This window comes from Adiantum capillus-veneris, chromosome 27 (genome assembly GCF_014529385.1).
Source record: "Adiantum capillus-veneris isolate H3 chromosome 27, ASM1452938v2, whole genome shotgun sequence".
In the NCBI taxonomy this organism is placed as follows: Eukaryota; Viridiplantae; Streptophyta; class Polypodiopsida; order Polypodiales; family Pteridaceae; genus Adiantum; species Adiantum capillus-veneris.
In genome coordinates, this window is record NC_140957.1 from 16,589,579 (window position 1) to 16,609,096 (window position 19,518).

Below are 19,518 nucleotides of genomic sequence, written 5' to 3' on the forward strand. Positions count from 1 at the left end.
ATTGTTGCAACAATTTTTTTTAAAACATATTTGCTTGTCAACATGTGTGTGACCTTACATGCGCCCAAACACTCTTTTTGAGCATGTACGATGCCTGTGTGTGACTATTAGTGGTATTATATTAAATTCACTATCTACTGGTCACATTGATTCCGTTCTATAGTAACCGTACTCTATAGACAACTTCTTGAAAGTAGATATACGTTAAATACCAAGCTTTTTTGTTCTACTAGAGAGAATTTAGGAGGGCTAACAAATTCACTATCTATTGGTCACATTGATTCTGTTCTATAGTAACCGTACTCAAGAGACAACTTCTTGAAAAGTAGAAAAATTCTAAATACAAAGCTCTTTCGTTGTATTAGATAGAATTTTGGACTGAGACCTCAAGTTAGAAAGATTGAGAGTTTCATTTCACTAATATTGTTGATCATGAGTGAGACCTTGCTCTAAGAGTCTTAGGGGCCAGCCACACGAGAAGGGGTAACTGTTTTGAAGTTACCCCCTCCACCCTTCACCAAGTGCATCCACCCTTCACCAAGTGCACTTTTTTGAGGTGCATTTGCATTTCCAAAAGTTACCTCCCTACCCCCGTTTTCATGTCGCGCGTGTGTGTGAATGAACTTCTACTTAAATGTTTTGTCCATCAAGTCTTACCTCTTCGTGAGGGCAGTACCTTGAGTGTGGCATGATGTTCCTTATGTCCGTCAGAGGTGAAAGTCAAAACAACAGCCTCCAATATTCCGCGGCAACGCTCGTCTCGCAACGTATACGGTGTATCATATGAGAGACCCACAGCTCCTTGAGTCCTTACGTGTTGAATGGACGACCCGGAATTACACACCTCAGTCTATGGCGTCTGCGGGCGGGGTGGAATTTTCCCGTTGTCACGTATCTTCAGCCCTCAGGCTATGGAAGTACAGTGTCTCTAGTGGCTAACTTCGACCCACCCACAAATTCGTTGCACGTGTTTATTGTCTGTAGCACGTTTCATCTCTCAGGCAAAAACTCTCCGCTCTGAACATTTTTCCCCAGCAGCGAGAATTTAGCCCTTCAGATCTACTCAAGAAGCTATTGTGCACTCCAAAGCAAGATTCACTTCCACCACACGGAAGCCTATATTCAAGAGGACGGGGAACATCTGAAAGTCAAAAGTGAAGCTTTACATAACAACAGTCAGTTTCTCATTTTGCAGGTTTGATTCTGCATTGGGTTTTTATCAACATGGCAGAATCAAGGAGAAGAAGAGTGAAATGGAGCCATGTGTATTCATTTTCGTGTCTCAAACATCATGCCCATGATGAACCCTCTTCTCACATGGGTTGCGAGGGATTTTCCAGAGTAGTCCTGATCAACAGACCCAATGAGCATCAAGTGGCATATCCTTCCAACTGGGTGTCTACAACAAAATACAACCTTTTGACCTTCTTCCCGAAGGCACTTTTTGAGCAGTTCCGGCGTGTCGCAAATATCTATTTTTTGTTTGCAGCAGCGCTCTCTTTGACACCTCTGTCCCCATTTTCTGCTTCAAGTTTGATTGCACCACTTGTTTTTGTCATTGGTGTGAGCATTGCAAAGGAGGGAGTTGAAGATTGGCAACGATTTTTGCAGGCAAGTGGAGATTATAGTGCATTCATGTCTTGGAAGTTTAAAGTGTTTTTACTTGTTAGCACACTTATGTTATCTTTGTGCGGCACAACAAGATGAGAAAGTGCGGATTTGTGTTGCTATTTATTGTAGCGGACTGAAAGCATACAGTGCATAACCTGCTTTTGATCTTCCACTCAGCAGTTAGAGCTTGGTGAAGCCTCTAGTTGGCGGCCAATGAGGTGACTGCAAGTTCACTGCCTATTTGCTGGTGCCAGAACATCAGCTGCTTCATGGGTATTTTGGTTCACCTAGCGTGAAAGGGGAGAGACCAGAAAAGGCAAGGAATGGCACAGTGCCTTTGAGCAGTCTGAATAAACCTAACTAAAGAGACGAGGAGGGACGTTGGTGGCATGTTTCTGTTTTGCACATTGACCTTGAGGATTATATCTGTGGATGCGGAGAAGATGAAGGTAGTTTCTAGCCAGGAAAAGAAAGTACAAGAGCACCAAAGAACATCCGTCCTGTCAAAAAAACACATCGACTGTAGCCACTATACACACCTCCAAAGAAAAAGAGTGCGTTAAAAGACAACGAGCGATTGGCAGCTCACAAAATAAGAGACTGACAACTTCTAAAGCAATAACATAACATGAATAAAGGAAGGCAACAAATAGCGTGGCATCAAAAAAGACATTCCACAATGCTGATCATCAAATTCCTGGGGAGCAAGTCATTTCATGCAAGAACTTTCTGAACCATTCCTACTAAATTATAAACCCTTCACCTCTGCTAGTTGCATAATGTCTGCAAAACTGGAGAGGAAAAGATCTCCTTAATGTGGGCCATAATCTCTTTTGCTCAAGGCCTTTACCCTCATTTGGCGCTGAAATGCACATGGAAGCCATGTATTGTGTGTATGAGGGCGAGAGGATGCATCGATGTTTGGTGGGTCTGGAAGTACTTTCCTTCGGTTCGGATGGGTAGTGATATGCCACCACAATGGCATGCCCCTGTGATTCTTTTCCTTGTGGGAGAGGTGTCTATGTGGACATTCTACTACGACTCGGAGCAAAACCCGACTAGAAAACACTAGGGGGAGGTGTATCGGCACCCTTGTGAATGTGTTTGCAAGAACTCATGTTCTGTACCCTTGCATAACCCTCTTTGAATAAATTATTGTAGAGGCCGCGGTGTAGTCGAGCAACCGGTGGTGTAGGCCATCTAAACTACTAGATGTTTATTCGTAGTTACATACCAGCCAGAACTGTAAAACATGATGTGTGCAAGCATGTGCATGATTTACGCAGTCCATCTTTGCAGGCATACTTGGTGCAGGTTTGATTATGATACTTGGAATTGTGAGTATGGCAAAAGGCAGTGGCAAAATTTCAAAATAGAAAGGAAGTGGATAATGTCAGCGATAGAAAGTCAGCCAAGAAGAGAAGTCTATGACTTAATGTCTAGGTATTAAAACCAGCATAAATTTAGCCTCATGGGTCATTTTCCACAAAATTCCATGGGTAGTAGTAGGAGAGGCCAGCAATTGGGGGCGCTTAACCCTCTGCTAGTGGTGTCTTGTAGCCCCATAGCATGTGTTTTTCAGCTGGAGATGCTTGTCGACCCAAATTGTATGAGGTACCTCATCATAGGAGCTGCTTGGAGGTATCGTCAGCATTGCATGAGCATCAATGTACGGTTCTCGTACACATCTTTTGTGCCATTCAAAAGCAAACACCACTCTGGTGACGAGTGAGGGACCGTTGAGCGAGTAGCAGGGAACGGGCGGAACACAGCCCAAACGTTCCAAAACGGCGTTCTGGACGAGCTCCATTCCCAAAACGGAGTCGGGAACGAAATGCCGTTCTAGAATGGGGTGTAACCGGAATGGTGTTTCGGAATGGGGGGAACGCGGGGCGGAACGGACAAAAGTAGGGGGGGCAAAAAAGTAGGCTTTTGGGGATAGATTTGGGACTGTTTGGGGTACATATCTGGTGCAGTTCGAGGGCAGTTTTGGAGTTGATTAGGAGTTTATTTGGAGCTACGATGAATGGAGGTAATTCAAGCCTTGCTTTAGTCGACCGTTCGGGCCCCGTTCCCGTTATGACTCCCTGTTCCCGTCCCGTTCCGGACCCTCTCGTTCCCGTTCCCCATTCCCGTTCCGGCTAACTATGAATATATATATCATTGTGCCGGACATTGGTATCAAAGGTTTCTTTCTCACTAGAGATTTTGCTTGGTTATTGCACCAACCATAATTATTAGTACATTGCTTTCTATGTTGGTTTGCGTGGATCCCCAAGAAAAGCCTCCTCCTAGACTCGGAATTGTAGGATGCGCCATTGTGCGTAGGACTATGCTCCTTGAGTGTAAGAAAAAGCAAATGAGTGTTCACTGGGTGTTGCAGTCATGGTGTGCCTGCGAGGGGTAACATAGCACCTTGGTGTGAAGATTGTTACCACCTCATTTACTCGTGTTTTCCCTCTCACGGTTGTGACCCATAGAGGCGTGGATACTTGTTACAAATTGCTGACGTGTTAAAACCCTTACGAATGGAGCCAACTTGCAGATCCTGGCCGAGGGGTTTAAACCCTAAGAAGAACAAGTAATAGAAGAAGAAGTCCTACCAACTTATGGGGACCCTGTCCGATGGGGCCCCAGTGACATAAAGGAATTAAAATAAAGTAGAACCCCCGGGCACACAACGCAACAAATGACGTGGCATTAGTACGGACGCTCCGAAAATTACGTTGACAATGCTGATGTGGCAGGCCGTACGGATTTTCGCGTTTTGTGCTGACATGCTGACATGGCAGGCTGTAAGGATTTTCGTAAATTACACAGGCAGCTTTTGAGCATTGCTTTTGGACCAGATGGCTTTTGAGTTTGAAGGCTTTTCGTGTAAAACTCCTTTTGGGGCCTAGGGCCTTTAAATATGAGGCCATGGGCTCATTCTTGGGCATGCTTTCTGGAGAAGAAGGTGCAGAGTCTGGAGTACCGGCTTGTACTGTGTTGATGCGATATAAGGAAATACTGAAATGGGCGCCAAGGTTTGGGGCCCATACTCTCTGAAGTGTTAAAAGTCTGTTCAGTTTGTTCTTTTCTATTGGCACGTAGTGCCCGTCTTGTGACAGTGGTATCAGAGCATCAGGCGTGTGCTTTTTTGAAAGCATATCTGTGCTACAAAAGAGCAGACAGAGCAAAGCAGAGACTACTGGAATTTTATTTGAACTATCTTCGGGTCCCGACCCCGGACTTATTAGCCACTCCCACCCTTCATACATCGCGCATCAGGCGTGCTCCCGTCTTCACCGCTCATGTCTTACAGGGCATAAGCCAAAAAGATCACTTGCAAAGAAGGATCCAAGATTTGTTTTGAGTCACTGTTTTTCTCAAAAGCAGTGCCATGCAGATGTTGATGTCTACAGCTACCAAGCCGCACACTCCAACGACTTGACAAGCTTTCAAGAAAACTTTTTGCCCGAAGCTATATGGTTTTTGACCTCTTCCTTCGGAGTGCGACTTCTGGCAGAGTGGGGTATCCTGAAATGCTTGCCATGGAAACTCTAGCAGATTATAAATTGAAATTTCTAGACATCTCTCAGTATATGTCTCTTCACGAGCAGACGACCTTGGAGGTCCAATGCGATTACTATCTTGGGACTACTATCGCCGCCAAAGAAACACTGTCTGTCCAAGAGCTGATGGACCATGCTGTGCTCGGCTACGACCTTATGAAATCAATCTAACCCTAATTTTTGGTGCAGGTTTCAGGATGGAAAGTCAGTCAACTTTTTGAGCTCGACTGATGTCGAGATTGCAACTCTGTTTGAGAACTTGTTTGGTGATCTTGTTTGAAATTTGTTTGAAATGGATGGTATCTGTTTTGAACCTGTTTTGGTGCCGATTTGAAATGTTTGACTTTGGTTTTAATACTGGTTCAATGATTGGTGATTTTACTCTTGGGTGGAGTAGTGAGAAATGTTGTTTTGGTATTGTTTGAATCTTCGAACGACGCAAACGGGATATCTGGGGAGCATTTTGGTTGTATGCTTAAAAAATATTTATTGTTGTTACTTCCGGCCCGGACCTGGATGGTTATGCGGGAGGAGTATTACTCTCAGCACCTCCAAACGACGCAGGCTTCGGTTTGGGGGGCGTTTGGTTGTAAAAGGCCTCTATATCTCCCGGCCCGGACCTCGTCTCTCATTTTCAGTTCAGTTGTTATTGAAGTGTTAAAAGTCTGTTCAGTCTGTTCTTTTCTATTGGCACGTGGTGCCCGTCCTGTGACAATACCTCCTGAGAGAGAGAACCCCTTCAAATCTCATAGACCAAGAAGACTTAGCAAGCAGTCTTACGTGCTCTCCTCCACCTCCACCTCCGCCCATTCCCATGGAAGTAATCATGATGATCATTGTAATCATTCTGGCGAGTGATCGGACGGAAAACACAATGGCGACTAGAATCTGCAAAAGTCTTCAATGCTTTACTACTTCAAAACAACTTGAATAACTGAACTGAAACAGAGAGTGAAGGGAGAGAGCGAGAAGATGTCGGAGCGCGATGCCCATGTATAGAATCAATGGCCCTGGATTGGCACTGTCAGTGCCCTTGTTAGGGTATTCCTTTATTTCTTGAACTCCTCTGGTGCAAAGTTTGGAGGGCTGAAGTTCTGGAGTTTTAATGCTCATGCAATCACGCGTTCACGATCTGCAACTTTTGTTTGGTGCAAGTGAGAAAGGGGGGGTGGCTTTTATAGCTCCGGGTGGCTCACACAAATAGGGAGGACGGGGGGCTGCCCAAAAGGATGCACTCCCCTCTTCTTTATTTTTACAAACCCACTCAAAAGCAAAAACTATTTAAAAAAAAAGGTTTGGGGTGAGCTTTGAATTTGGGTAAGTTTTTGGGGCGTTAGTTTTTAATTTACGAAGAGAGAGAAACTCAATTTTAGAAGGGAGAATCATGTCCTGTTCTAGAGAGAGAAAATTGCAGGTTCTAGAGAGGAAATCTATAGTAGAGAGAAAATCAGATTCAGGTTTAGAGAGAGAAAATCAGCAAATTCTAGAGAGAGAAAATTAGTGTGCAACATGGAGGATTCTAGCTCTAACAAAGAGATTGGCAGGGACCACCTTCCTGAGTTTGTGATTGGCCATCAATTGCGTCTATGACCTCGACGAAGAAACCCTAACCCTAAAACCCGTCACATACTGCTTGCTAAAATCAAAGAAATCGTCCTCGATTGTAGGATATAGTAGAAAAAGAAAGTAATAAAAGAATGTCCACGCTTTTAAACATGTAGACAGTGTTTTTCCAATTGAAATTTCGAGAGTGATCATTCAGTCATGCATACCTGTGCAGTGATGGCAGCGTGCATAAAAGGGATAAGCTAGTTGCAGATACCTCAAGTGCAACTAAAAAACTATCAAGTGTCCGTCATTCTAATGCATATACAAATGACATTGGATTTATTCCCAACCGATGTCTCTTTTTATGCGATCGTCCATCCAAAGTCCGTCGAGACTCGAGAGTCACAAAATTGAACATCTTCCTCATGATATGATGGACGATGCCATTGGCCATACCATGTCAAGTCCATATACACAAAAATCAAGTTAATCCAAAAGATTTTTCATACAAATGTATTAGATTATCATGATCTGTCAACGTCTCAGAGTTTATCAATTGGTCATCCATGGGTGGGTAGTTTTTAAATTTGATTGGAAATCTTCGTGTCGCTTTTCTCAAGTGGTGCGATCTTTGTGCGCATGAATCTTTTCAAGGATCAAAATTTTTTTAGTCTCTTCTACTTCGGTAGAGCGTCGCTCGAAGGTTCAATAGGTAGATCTCCTTTGAATCGTTGAAGAAGGCTGACATGGAAGGCATTGTGAATCTTCCAGCGTGAAAGCAATTCTAATTGACATTAATGCGATGAATGACTTTGAAGGGGCCATAATGGCGTTGACTGAGCTTGGGATATAACGGTTCTTTGTCTTTCTTCTTGCGTAGCTGTGCCTTCTTATAATGAAGTAAAACCCAGTCACCAACTTTGATGTCAAGCCATTTTTGATGCTTGCCATCAAAGTCACGAACTTTGATGTCAAGTTGTTTTCGATGTTTGTTGGCAGCGCGCTTTTGCTTGTCTTGACCTTTGTGTAGGGGATATCCAAATCTTGCACGAATTTGTCAGCTTTGAAAATCTTATCCTATGTGAGTAGAAGAGGGGGAACTTTGTGAGGTCTGTCAATGATCTTGAAAGGTGCTTTGCCAGGTTGAGGAATACGTGGTGTTTTTGTAGGCAAACTCAATGAGTGGTAAGTATTTCTCCCATAGGTTCTTATGATCGGCAACATAGGTCTTGAGTAGATCAAGTAATGTGGAGTTCACATTTTCGGACTGCCGGTCAGTGTGAGGGTGAAAGGAAGATGAGAACTTTAGCGTGGCAACCAAATGATGTATGGGCAAGTCGAAGAACAATCCATAACAATGCTTCTCATCTGATGGTCGTACTTCACTTTTTGACAGGTGATGCATTCAGAAACATACTTCTCGATATCCTTGGGGAGAGTAGGCCAATAGAAGAAAGTGTTAGTGGCAATTGTCACAAATTGATGACATGGCTGCCCGACTGCAAAAACCCAAATTTCTGCCAGAAACCCTAACCCTAACCCTAACCCTAAAGGCAGCAGGGGAAGATCCCGGAAAATGCGAGCAGATTGCTGACGTGGCAGTCCGTGATTCGTGCCGGAAATTGTGGGACTTGGCAGCTTTTGTTTTTTTTTAATGCTATGCAAAAGGTGGCTGTTTTCCCTTCGCAATTGGAGAGAAAGAAGACCCTTTTGCTTTATGTTTACAAGCAAGAGAGAGAGAAAGAGCCTTTGCTTTATTTTTAGGCTTTTGATTTTTCAGCTTTTGGGGCTCTGCTTTTGGCAACCCTTGTAACTCTTTATAAATGAAGTTGGTCTCTCACTTCTCAGAGCATCTGGACGTAGAGTCTGAGAGTGAGACCCAACCACTCTTGTACTTTGAACTCAGATTAATACAAAAAGAAATACTGTAAGGGGCGCCAGTCTTTGGGGCCAATATCTCTAGGCACGGAACTCTGCCAGGCCAATGTCGAATAAAATTGTGAACTGTAAACTGTTTTGAAGTGGTTATTTGGTGCTATCACAATAGATTCTTGACTTGGAGTGTCCAAGTCTGTTACAGCAATAGTTGTAGGGTGAATACCACGATGCCCTGCATATGGGGGAGCATGAGTTTCAAGCAAGATTTCAGGTTGAAGAGCACACGCAATATAAAGCTTTCCATGGTATATGTTGCTAAATTGGCTTTATCTGACAGAAAAATAATTCTAAATGAATTATTGGATTTATAAGTGAGAGGGTTTTCTCGCTTGGAACACCAAGAAACTAATTCTAAATGAATTATTGGAATTCTAAGTGAGAGGGTTTTTCTCACTGGAGACATCCGAGTACAGAGTATTCCTAGTGCGTCATTCAAAGTAATGACGGGAGCACTGTGAACGGGAATATCTGTAAGGCCACCAAGAACGGGTACTTTTGATGCGTCACATCGGATGGGTGACAGGGAGCATCGGGAAGAAGTATCCGACCATCCGGGAACGGACATCTCTGATGCGTCATAGGATGGGTGACATAGAGCATCGTGAAGGAAATTGTACCGTAAGTTCGATAGGAAAGGACTAGGTGATGGGTATTCCTGATGCGTCACAAGGTGGGTGACGGGTGCATCGGAAAGGGGATATCCATAGTCGAGAGGAAATCCGAATTGGAAAAGAGGAATACGCGTAAAGACGCAAGCACAAGAATAAAGATGGGTTCTGAGAAGCTTTTCTTAAAAAGCGGAAAATTTGAACGAGTTTTCCGAGAAGATCAAACTCTTTCCCGCGAGGAATCTATGTTTGCATTGCATTCGTGCATGTGGTTGCATCCAGGGACGCCTGGGAAGTGCTGTGAAAGCATTGTTTTTAACTTATAAGGTTTTATTGAGTTTTTGGGCAGGTTCAAACCAATTTTAAAAAATATGCCGGCCGTCCTCTTAATAAGTGGGCAGCCACTTAGAAAATAAAGCAACAAAACCAGCCAGCGAATTCTCTCTCCCTATTTCGGGTAGAACAGAAGGGGGGGAAAAAAAAAAAAAAACGAAAAAAAAAACCCGGCCACGATCTCTCCGCGAGCAGCTATTCGTGCTGTGGTGAAGGAGCTATAAAAGCACCACATGCCCTCACTGAAGGGAGGTTACCAACGCTAGCAAGAGAAGACTCTGCCGCCAGAAGACGCGAGAGATCGCGAGACTACGAAGCACGGAAGTCGCTTTTCCCGCGCAAGAGCGACGGGTATCTATTGTGGATTCGCCATACGAATTGTTGTCGTGTGTGTTTGCAGGTACTTCATCGCGAAGGAGAAGTGAGAAGGCTTCAGCCTACGCTTGGGAATTCCAGGAACAGAATTCGGAAATTGTCTGTGGAGTCTCGACTCCGAGTACAGACGGAAAAAGGATTGAGAGCTCGTCTCTCGGATTTCCCTTACGGGAAGGAACGACCATCGAGTGAGAAAATTAGAACGGAGGGGTTTTCTCCGGTTCTTGTGCTTGTAAAAAGATTCTCCCTAATAAAGAATTCTCTTTAAGGGGGGGGACCAGCCCATCTTCTGGTCTCCAGTACTGTGTCGATCTTCTCACTCTCTCGCTGTCTCTATTTATTTCTCTCTATATCCTTTGGCTTCAGTATTAAGTGAAAAATTCTATTTATCCGAGTATATTTTATATTGTTATGCGCTCCCGTTTGTGACAGTGGTATCAGAGCATGGTCTCCTCTCTTTCTCTGTAAAGGAGGACGACTCTGGGAAGATATGGGAAGAAGCCATGACAAGCCAAGAGAGAAGTAAGCAGACGGAAAGCTAAGTCCTGCAGGAAAAAAAGCTTGCAGAGTTGGAATTTTTTTTTTCTCTTTGCAAGAAGTCGACACAAGACTTGGGATTCTCTGACAAGGCGACGAGAGCATGATGCTCAAGATCCTAGAGAATCCAAGGAGCGGAATGCTCAAGATCCTTCGGAATCTAGAAAATATCCATGAACGTCAATCCAAAACCATAGCCAAGAAATCCCGCCATTTTGGGAAGGATATGAAGAAGGTCTTTAGACCTTAGAACACTCTGGTCAAGCTTGATACTTTTGACGGTTGGGAAGATGTCCCAAAAGCTACCGCTTTCATTCGACAGTTTGAAGTTGCCTTTGCAGGCGGCAATTTCTGAAAAGCGTTGAAGGTGAGACATGTGACCAAACACCTCAAGGGGATTGCAAGTACTTGGTGGTATACCAAAGCTCTGCAAGGAACTTACAACAAGACTTGGATTCAATTCAAGGCTGAAGTTTTCAACAAATTTTTTTCCTCTACACTTTGAGGAAGGCATCCAAGAAGATTGGGATGGGTTTGCCCAATAGGAACACGAGTGAGTCAAGCAAGTAGTGGTTCACTCTTGCCAAGGTAGCTCCACTCTCGATCCTCTCTGAGGAAGGAAAGATGAAGAAATTCAACAAAGGACTTTTGCCCGAATTTTGTAAACCCATGTGCAAGATACTTTGCAAGATACTTTGCAGCAGATGGTAGAGTCAGCAATAAAAGCTGAAAGTGTATACCTTAGTGTACATAGAATCCAATCCTCGTAGTGGGACGAGAATCATTGAACACAGAAAGTTTGGAGTAAGGGAATTCAATCTAACTCCTAAGTTTTTGAATAGAAGACCCTCAAACTTTAAGTGAGAGGGCAGGTCTTTGATCAAAGTTAAATCTTTGAGGAACTCATAAACTGCGTATTGCTTTTATGCACGAGATATGCATGTGTCTAACCAGGACAATAACTCTCGAGTGTTTATGAGAGTAGAATTGAATTGAAACATTGCTTTATGGAATGAATTGGTTTGCTCAACCATCCGGAAGGTCAACTATTGATTTCGTATCCGGTAGTTCACCAACAAATTACCTGCTATCGTGGGTAGGACGGCAGAAAGGAAGGAACCATTCCAAGACTTCAACCAAGAAAAGCTTTCACTAAGCTTGAGTACCTTATGAATCAACACCCCCTACTCGATAAGGGAAGATATGGTAGTGCTTTTCACACAAGTGAATGAACACTCTCTTTACGACGGAAGGAACAAGCAACGTCTACGGCCTGTGCTCGAGGAATCCAAGGATTGAAATCCTAGATTATTTGATGAGCGGGTTTTGCTCTAAGGTCGAGCCAAGGGACCGTCAAGTTGAGTGTCTTCGCTCTAAGGATCTTACGAAGGGAAGGTAATTTCCCAGGTTCATCGAAACTCTAACACAGCTTAAGAATTATGTACACTTTTGAGTACATGGATAACACACGAAGATGCAGACCTATGCCAGGAACTGGACGAGAGTTTGTTATACTCTCTTGAGCGCCTTTTTGCGCGCAAGGATATTCCGACATGAGAATCTCTATTGAGATGTGTTCGGTAGAAGGAATTTGAGTTTCTCTACGGAGAAGAGGTTTTCTGATGGTTGTTGATCATTGAGTATGCTATGTGCTTTTACCATTACAGTAGCAACTTTTGGTTGCGGTATATGTTTCTCCATGAGCAGGTCAAGTAGCATTTACACGCTGCTGGAATAAATTCGAACTATTATGTTCATAAGAATATAGTTCGCCAACCGTTTCAAAATGGTAAGAATTCCATATGGGAGAACATCCCTGAGAATCAAAGAGGGTTTGCTCTATTGTGAACCGGGTTTGAACGTACGTTTAGAAAATGCTATGGCTAGAATCCTATTTGCTTGAGATTTTGCAAGGCGTCATTGATGCTTGCAAGGAGGAAAAGATTGGAAGGAAGTGCGCCGTGCACAAGGAATCTTCGGATTGGAACCGTCCGCCTACGTTGAGCGATAGCCCGAAACAAGAACCTTCTTTAAGGTGATCACACACTTTGTTTGTGAAGGAAGACATCAAGATTAATACTCTTATGATTTGGGCATTCCCTATGTGGGAGGACACAAGAGGTTTAATATCCTCATGACTAATAGCGCAAGGTTATGCGCAAGGACATAGACTTAAATTAATTTTTAGGAGGATGATTCTTCTCGGGATTGAGAAGGTGGAATTGAGTTAACAGATTCTCGGAAAGACGCGAATGACGAGTTCTTACATGGCTCGTAAGTTTAATGAATGGTGAAGGATATCCTCGAGGTACTAGAGGAAGGACATGAACTGGTAAGGTAAGTATTGAATTATTGAATTTTTGTTTATTTTAATTTCTAAGTTCTCTTTTGAGAAAGGACTGGCTGAACTCACCATTGAGCAAGATTTGAACTTTTCCGGTTTCTCCCCGGCAGTTCAGTTGGACCTCTACAGTTGAGGACAACTGTTTATAAGTGAGAGGGATGTTGCTAAATTGGCTTTATCTAACAGAAAAATAATTCTAAATGAATTATTGGATTTATAAGTGAGAGGTTTTTTGCGCTTGGAACACCAAGAAACTAATTCTAAATGAATTATTGGAATTTTAAGTGAGAGGGTTTTTCTCACTGGAGACATCCGAGTACAGAGCATTCCTAGTGCGTCATTCAAAGTAATGACGGGAGCACTGTGAACGGGAATATTTGTAAGGCGACCAAGAACGGGTACTTCTGATGCGTCACATCGGATGGGTGACATGGAGCATCGGGAAGAAGTATCCGACCATCCGGGAACGGACATCTCTGATGCGTCATAAGATGGGTGACATAGAGCATCGTGAAGGGGATTGTACCGTAAGTTCGGTAGGAAAGGACTAGTAGATGGGTATTCTTGATGCGTCACAAGGTGGGTGACGGGTGCATCGGAAAGGGGATATCCATAGTCGAGAGGAAATCCGAACTGGAAAAGAGGAATACGCGTAAAGACGCAAGCACAAGAATAAAGATGGGTTCTGAGAAGCTTTTCTTAAAAAGCGGAAAATTTGAATGAGTTTTCCGGGAAGAGCAAACGCTTTTCCGCGAGGAATCTATGTTTGCATTGCATTCGTGCATGTGGTTGTATCCAGGGACGCTTGGGAAGTGCTGTGAAAGCATTGTTTTTAACTTATAAGGTTTTATTGAGTTTTTGGGCAGGTTCAGACCAATTTTAAAAAATATGCCGGCCGTCCACTTAATAAGTGGGCAGCCACTTAGAATATAAAGCAACAAAACCAGCCAGTGAATTCTCTCTCCCTATTTCGGGTAGAACAGAAGGAAAAAAAAAAAAAAAAAAACGAAAAAAAAAACTAGCCGCGATCTCTTCGCGAGTTGCTATTCGTGCTGTGGTGAAGGAGCTATAAAAGCACCACATGCCCTCACTGTTACCAACGCCTGCAAGAGAAGCCCGAAGACGCGAGAGATCGCGAGACTACGAAGCACGGAAGTCGCTTTTCCCGCGCAAGAGCGACAGGTATCTATTGTGGATTCGCCATACGAATTGTTGTCGTGTGTTTGCGTGTGTGTTTGCAAGTACTTCATCGCGAAGGAGAAGCGAGAAGGCTTCGGCCTACGCTTGGGAATTCCAGGAACGGAATTCAGAAATTGTCTGTGGAGTCTCGACTCCGAGTTCAGATGGAAAAAGGATTGAGAGCTCGTCTCTCGGATTTCCCTTACGGGAAGGAACGACCATCGAGTCAGAAAATTAGACGGAGGGGTTTTCTCCGGTTCTTGTGCTTGTAAAAAGATTCTCCCTAATAAAGAATTCTCTTTAAGGGGGGGGACCAACCCATCTTCTGGTCTCCAGTACTGTGTCGATCTTCTCACTCTCTCGCTCTCTCTATTTATTTCTCTCTATATCCTTTGGCTTCAGTATTAAGTAAGAATTCTATTTATCCGAGTATATTTTATATTGTTATGCGCTCCCGTTTGTGACAGTATAGAAGGTAATCATCCGTCATAGTGTAGCTCGGGACAGAGAACCCAGACATAAGTCGTTCAAAAACATCTGCAAAGAGGGGATCAATAGGTTATAAATCCTTCAAAGCATCATGTTCGGGGTGAATAGCAATAGTGACAGAAGTGGCATACCGTTGACGTGAAAGTGCATCCGCGACCTTGTTGTTTTTGCCTTTTATTAAATTGATTTGAAAGTGAAAAGAGGGATAAGAAATTGGCCCATTGTATTTGCTTCTCATAAATTTTGGTTTGATCCATAAAATAACGAAGCTCCGATGGTGAGTTTCAACAACAAACTTGGCTTCAATGAGGTAACGTTTCCAAGATACAAGAGCATGCATAGCAACAAGTAATTTCTTTTCACAGATGTTGCTAGACGGCTTCTTAGGTCGTAGGCAACGACTCTCATTAGCTACAACATGTCCATCCTGCTCAAGTATAGCTCCAAGCCACACGCATTGCTCTTGACTACAAAAGATTTCTGAAAATCCGGATGAACCAAGACAAGGTCAATAGAAAATTTCTGCTTCGAAGTGTCAAAAGCATTAATTTCTATAGAAGTCCATTTGAAGGGAGCTCCTTTTTTCGTCAAATCATGGAGTGGAGCAGCAATAGAAGCAAAGTGTGCAATAAATTGCCAGTAATAAGAAGCAAGACCGAGGAAACTACGGTCTTTCATGGACATATGTCAAATGAGGGCCACCCATGTATCGCTTTAACTTTGGCGGGATCTATGCGAACACCATCTGCCGAAATGATATGGCCGAGGTAATGTCGTTGATAACCAATTTGTGATTGCGAATTTTTTTAAAGCCAAAGCTAGCTGTCATCGTTGCTCGTCTTCATTGTCGGAGAATTATAATCAAGTCGTTGAAGAAAGTGCCAACAAAATCCGGATGTCTGTGAAAATTATGCTCCATCATACAATTGAAGCTGGAGGGGACATTGGTCAATCCAAAGAGCATGACCAAAAATTCATATAAGAAAAGTGTGTCTTTGGTACGTATGATTGCTTGAGGTGAATCTGATGGTATCCGCAACTGAAGCAAGAAGATCCTTGAAGTCGATTCAAAATATCATCGATACTCGGGATAGGGAAATAATTCTCAATGGTGATCTTGTAAAAGGCATGGTAAGCAATACACATGTGCCATGACCATCCTTCTTCTGTACGATGAGAATTGGGGAAGAGTAAGGAGATGAGCTCGGTTATATGTAACTCTTGTTCAATAATTTAGTGACTTCGCTGAAAATTTCATCTTGTTATACTTTACTGTGTTGATATTTTTCTCTATTGGGAGGTGAAGATCCGAGATGGGGGGATTTCATGATCTTCAGGGCAAACAGGGGGCAATAGACTAGAGGGGGGTTCTTTAAAACAATCCGAATACTGTTGTAAGAAGTGTAAGCGACTTTGATCAAGAGGGGAAAATGATTAGATTTGTAGAAAGAAGGAAAGTTTTCATAGATCATGTATGCAAAAAGAGGCTTTTTCATTAATTTCTTATTTGAACAAGCGGATACAATGGGAACAAATCCTCCCCAAAACTTCACGTGGTGCAAGTATGGGGGAGGGGGGCTTTTATAGCTTTGAATGGCTCACGCATATGGGGGGGTGTTGCTAGAAAGCATGCGTCCCCCCTCTTCTTTATTTTTACGAACCCACTTAAAAGCAAAAGCTAACGTTAAAAAAAAGTTTGGGGCCAGTTTTTAATTTGCATAAGGTTTTGGGGCGCAATTTTTTAAACTGCGAAGGTAGAGACTCAGTTTTAGAGAGGGAGAATCATGTCTTGTTCTAGAGAGAGAAAGTCTGCATTAGAGAGAAAATCAGAATTCAGGTTTGAGAAAATCAACAAATTCTAGAGAGAGAAAATTAGTGCATGGTGTGGACGATTCTGGCTTTGACAAAGAGATTGGCTTGGATCACCTTCCTAGAGAGAGAAAGTCCGTGACTAGCCAAACGAACGCAATGATTAATTGTGTCTCTGATCTCGACGCAAAATTTTTAACCCTAAACCCACACAATGATGATGGGCTTGATGATGCGGCAAGAGGAGTTGTGTGGCGGTGACAATGAAAGAACATTATTTAGCCTGTGAGGTTGTAAGGAAGCAAGGAGGCTTGCTTTGGAGCAAAGTTATCCGGAACGGGAATGGGAACAAGAGGGTGTGGAACGGGATGGAGGAGGAGGCCCGGGACGATCGACGAAAGAAACTATATATGCTATATGTAGTATAACCTCATTCTTAGTGGAAAACTATAAGCTAAGCTTTTGAATTCGACCACTCTAATTAGAACCATATTCAGGGATGTTTCATGATGACGGAGCTTGAGAGAGAGGGATGGAGTTTGACTCTAGAGAGAAAGAGAGAGAGGGGCATGGAGCTTGAGACACGAGAGGGAGGGATGGAGCTTGAGAAAGAGAGGTAGAACCACATTTGTTCTTTGAGGGTGTTGTGATTTTTGCAAAGAAAGAAGGTGTAGAAGCTAGAGGCTAGAGCTCCATGTCCAAGCTTAAAGCTTTATGTCAGGTGCAACGGAAGTGTTTAAGGTTTTAGCTCGGATCCAGTACTCTGCACAAACACAAGGTTACCTTACTTCACTTGAAAGTTGAAAGAGAGAAACTGGACTGAAGACAATGAAGGAGAGAGAGAGAAAAGAGAGACGACATGGCATGACGGGTCCCAACCACCCTCAAGGACCCCCTTGCTCTGTTGCCAGAGCAAGTACTTGCTTTATTTACTTGCACAATGTTGATATAATGATCCTAGATGCTGATGGGTCCTTGTTGTAGATTCTTGGTTCTGCGAGGCTAAAGACTAGATACTGAAACGCTAGGAAACTCTGCTTGGATGTGCAACTGGGGACCGATCCAAAGAGGGAATCCGGGAATCTGAAAACGCTAATAGATCGGGCTGAATTCTGCACCTTCTGGCAATGAAGCTGAAAACTGATGGCTGGAAAAGGCTGGAGTGATGAGGCTGAAATTACTTGGGATCTTGCTGCTGATGCTTGGATCTGCGAGGGGATCTGCAACAACGGATGGAGAGGCTATGGCTGAAATCTGCAATAGATGGGGATTAGGGCTGAATGTGGAAAATGCGGATGCTGTGAGGCTGAAATCTGCAACTGCTATGCTGTTGATGCAAAAATGCTTATGGGCTGAGTACTTGAGGGCTGAAAAATACTAGTGCTTGATGGTACTGCGATTGAAATGCTGGTTGGCTCGATGTAGAAAACACTAGAGGTTGCAAACGGCAGGCTTGCCGGAGTACTTAGGGCGTTTGACTGCCCATGGGATACTGAACTGACTTGCTGAAGTGGGGACTTAATTAGGGTAGGAGCCATTGGGTCGAGCAGTGCCAAATCCAGCCTCATATCCCCACGACTTCAATTAATGCGGCTAATATGTCACTTATTAGTAAGTTAATAAAGCACTAATAAGAGGTGCTATGTAGTAACTACCTTAGGCTTGGTATTAATGGTTCTGTATGGGAACACTCTCTTATGCCTACACCTAGCAGACATTGGCTGTGCTCATGGGCAATCAGAGGGTATGCAACTACTCTAAAAGTGCCTGGACATGCATGTCTTGCGTATAGGCTCACAAGGGTGCCAGAACACTTCCTAGACTGTCCTAAAACCTAGAAGTAGGAGTTAGCTTATCCACATGCACATGGGTTAGATGTGCACATGACATCCCTCAAGAGGCATTGTATGGAAGTCCTCGTGCCCTATGCAACCCTAACAATGCAAGCAAAGCTTGCCAATGGGAGGCATTACGGTGACTTAATGCCCTAGTGTTGCTAACACTGCATCCATCGATAGTCCCATCATCCATGTCCTCGAAATTCCAAGCCGAGATGCTATCTCTGTAGAAATGAAATTGGCCTTGGCTCCCATGTGAAGAAAGATTAAGGCCTCTTGAGCTTGTACTTTGTGCCACTTTGCAGAGCTGAGTACTCTCATCATTGTGGTCCTTGGGCATCTCCATAAAATTGGTAGTCCTGCTTCAGTGTTTCCCTTTTAGCAGCTTGCTCCCCAGCTGCTTTTGATGTTTCTGGTTGGTCTTCTGGCTTCTCCTCCTAAGAACACTTTGCCAAAATGTGTTTTACTCCGCCACAAAAGTCTTTGGTTAGCAATAGGGTTGACTACCACTGTAAAAAGCATTTCCTTTGAGAAAAAAAGATTCTTTTCTGACCATGGACGCTTCAGCTGATGGCCTCTCTCTAGAATCTGTTGATTTTCTCTTTCTAGAATTTTACAGTTAGGGTCCGAATCTTCTCCCTCCTAGCAGATTTTTTCTCTAGAATCTGCTGGATTTCTGCCGAGACTCCCGAGTCAGGGCCCTATGCTATTGTCTATATTTTTTAAATTGACCGTTTTAAAGTATTAATTTGTCTAATTTTCTTGTGTGTTCATAAATGGGTCTCAGAGGCAGCTCCTTAGGGCACTTAACAAGTATGCAGTCCTCTATGGCCGTCATGAGGTAGCCCTCTAGAGGGGTAATGGGACAGCCGTCTAGGGTGGTCGAGAAGAGCTCTTTAGAGTGTCCTCTTGTTATAAAAGGGGGGCATCCTCCACTTCTTTGAATTCTCTCCCTTGCTCCCGAGTCGTGAACCTACCTCTGTCGTGCAAGATCGTCTCCTCTAGTATTCTCTTTATGTTAAGAACAAAAGTAACTATGCCTGCTAATCCATCCAAGGAATTGTGAGCATTTCTCAAGAGAACCTCTACTCCTGAGCTTGTATTGCTTCATTTCTTCTATGAGTCAGAAATGGTACCAGATTCTGATGCTAGATTTTGGGCTTTAGAACAAAACAGGAGTGTGGATTTTGTGATAATACATTTTAGTTTACTACACATTCAAGTTTTTGCATTCCATCCTTTTCAATTGTGTTGTGCAAGTTTTCGTGAAGCTCCAAAAAGCATAATAACATGGGATGCCTCCCAAACGGCTGGGATGGGGTCCAAAACAAGGGGACGGCGCTGGGATGAGGGGG

General features: G+C 43.4%; 1 protein-coding gene across 3 annotated transcripts in view; it reads left to right on the forward strand.

The window, feature by feature from the left end:
• Nucleotides 1–687: 687 nt before the first annotated feature.
• Nucleotides 688–19,518, forward strand: part of LOC147421563 (putative phospholipid-transporting ATPase 4) — an 87,685-nt gene continuing 68,854 nt past the window's right edge. For 2 of the 3 annotated variants that reach the window (XM_086503791.1, XM_086503792.1), the window contains exon 1: nucleotides 688–1,611. In XM_086503791.1, coding sequence (XP_086359917.1) covers nucleotides 1,225–1,611 — 387 coding nt within the window. In that variant the 5' untranslated portion in view covers nucleotides 688–1,224. The remainder of the gene's footprint in view (nucleotides 1,612–19,518) is intronic. The other variant, XM_086503790.1, reaches the window with a different exon arrangement.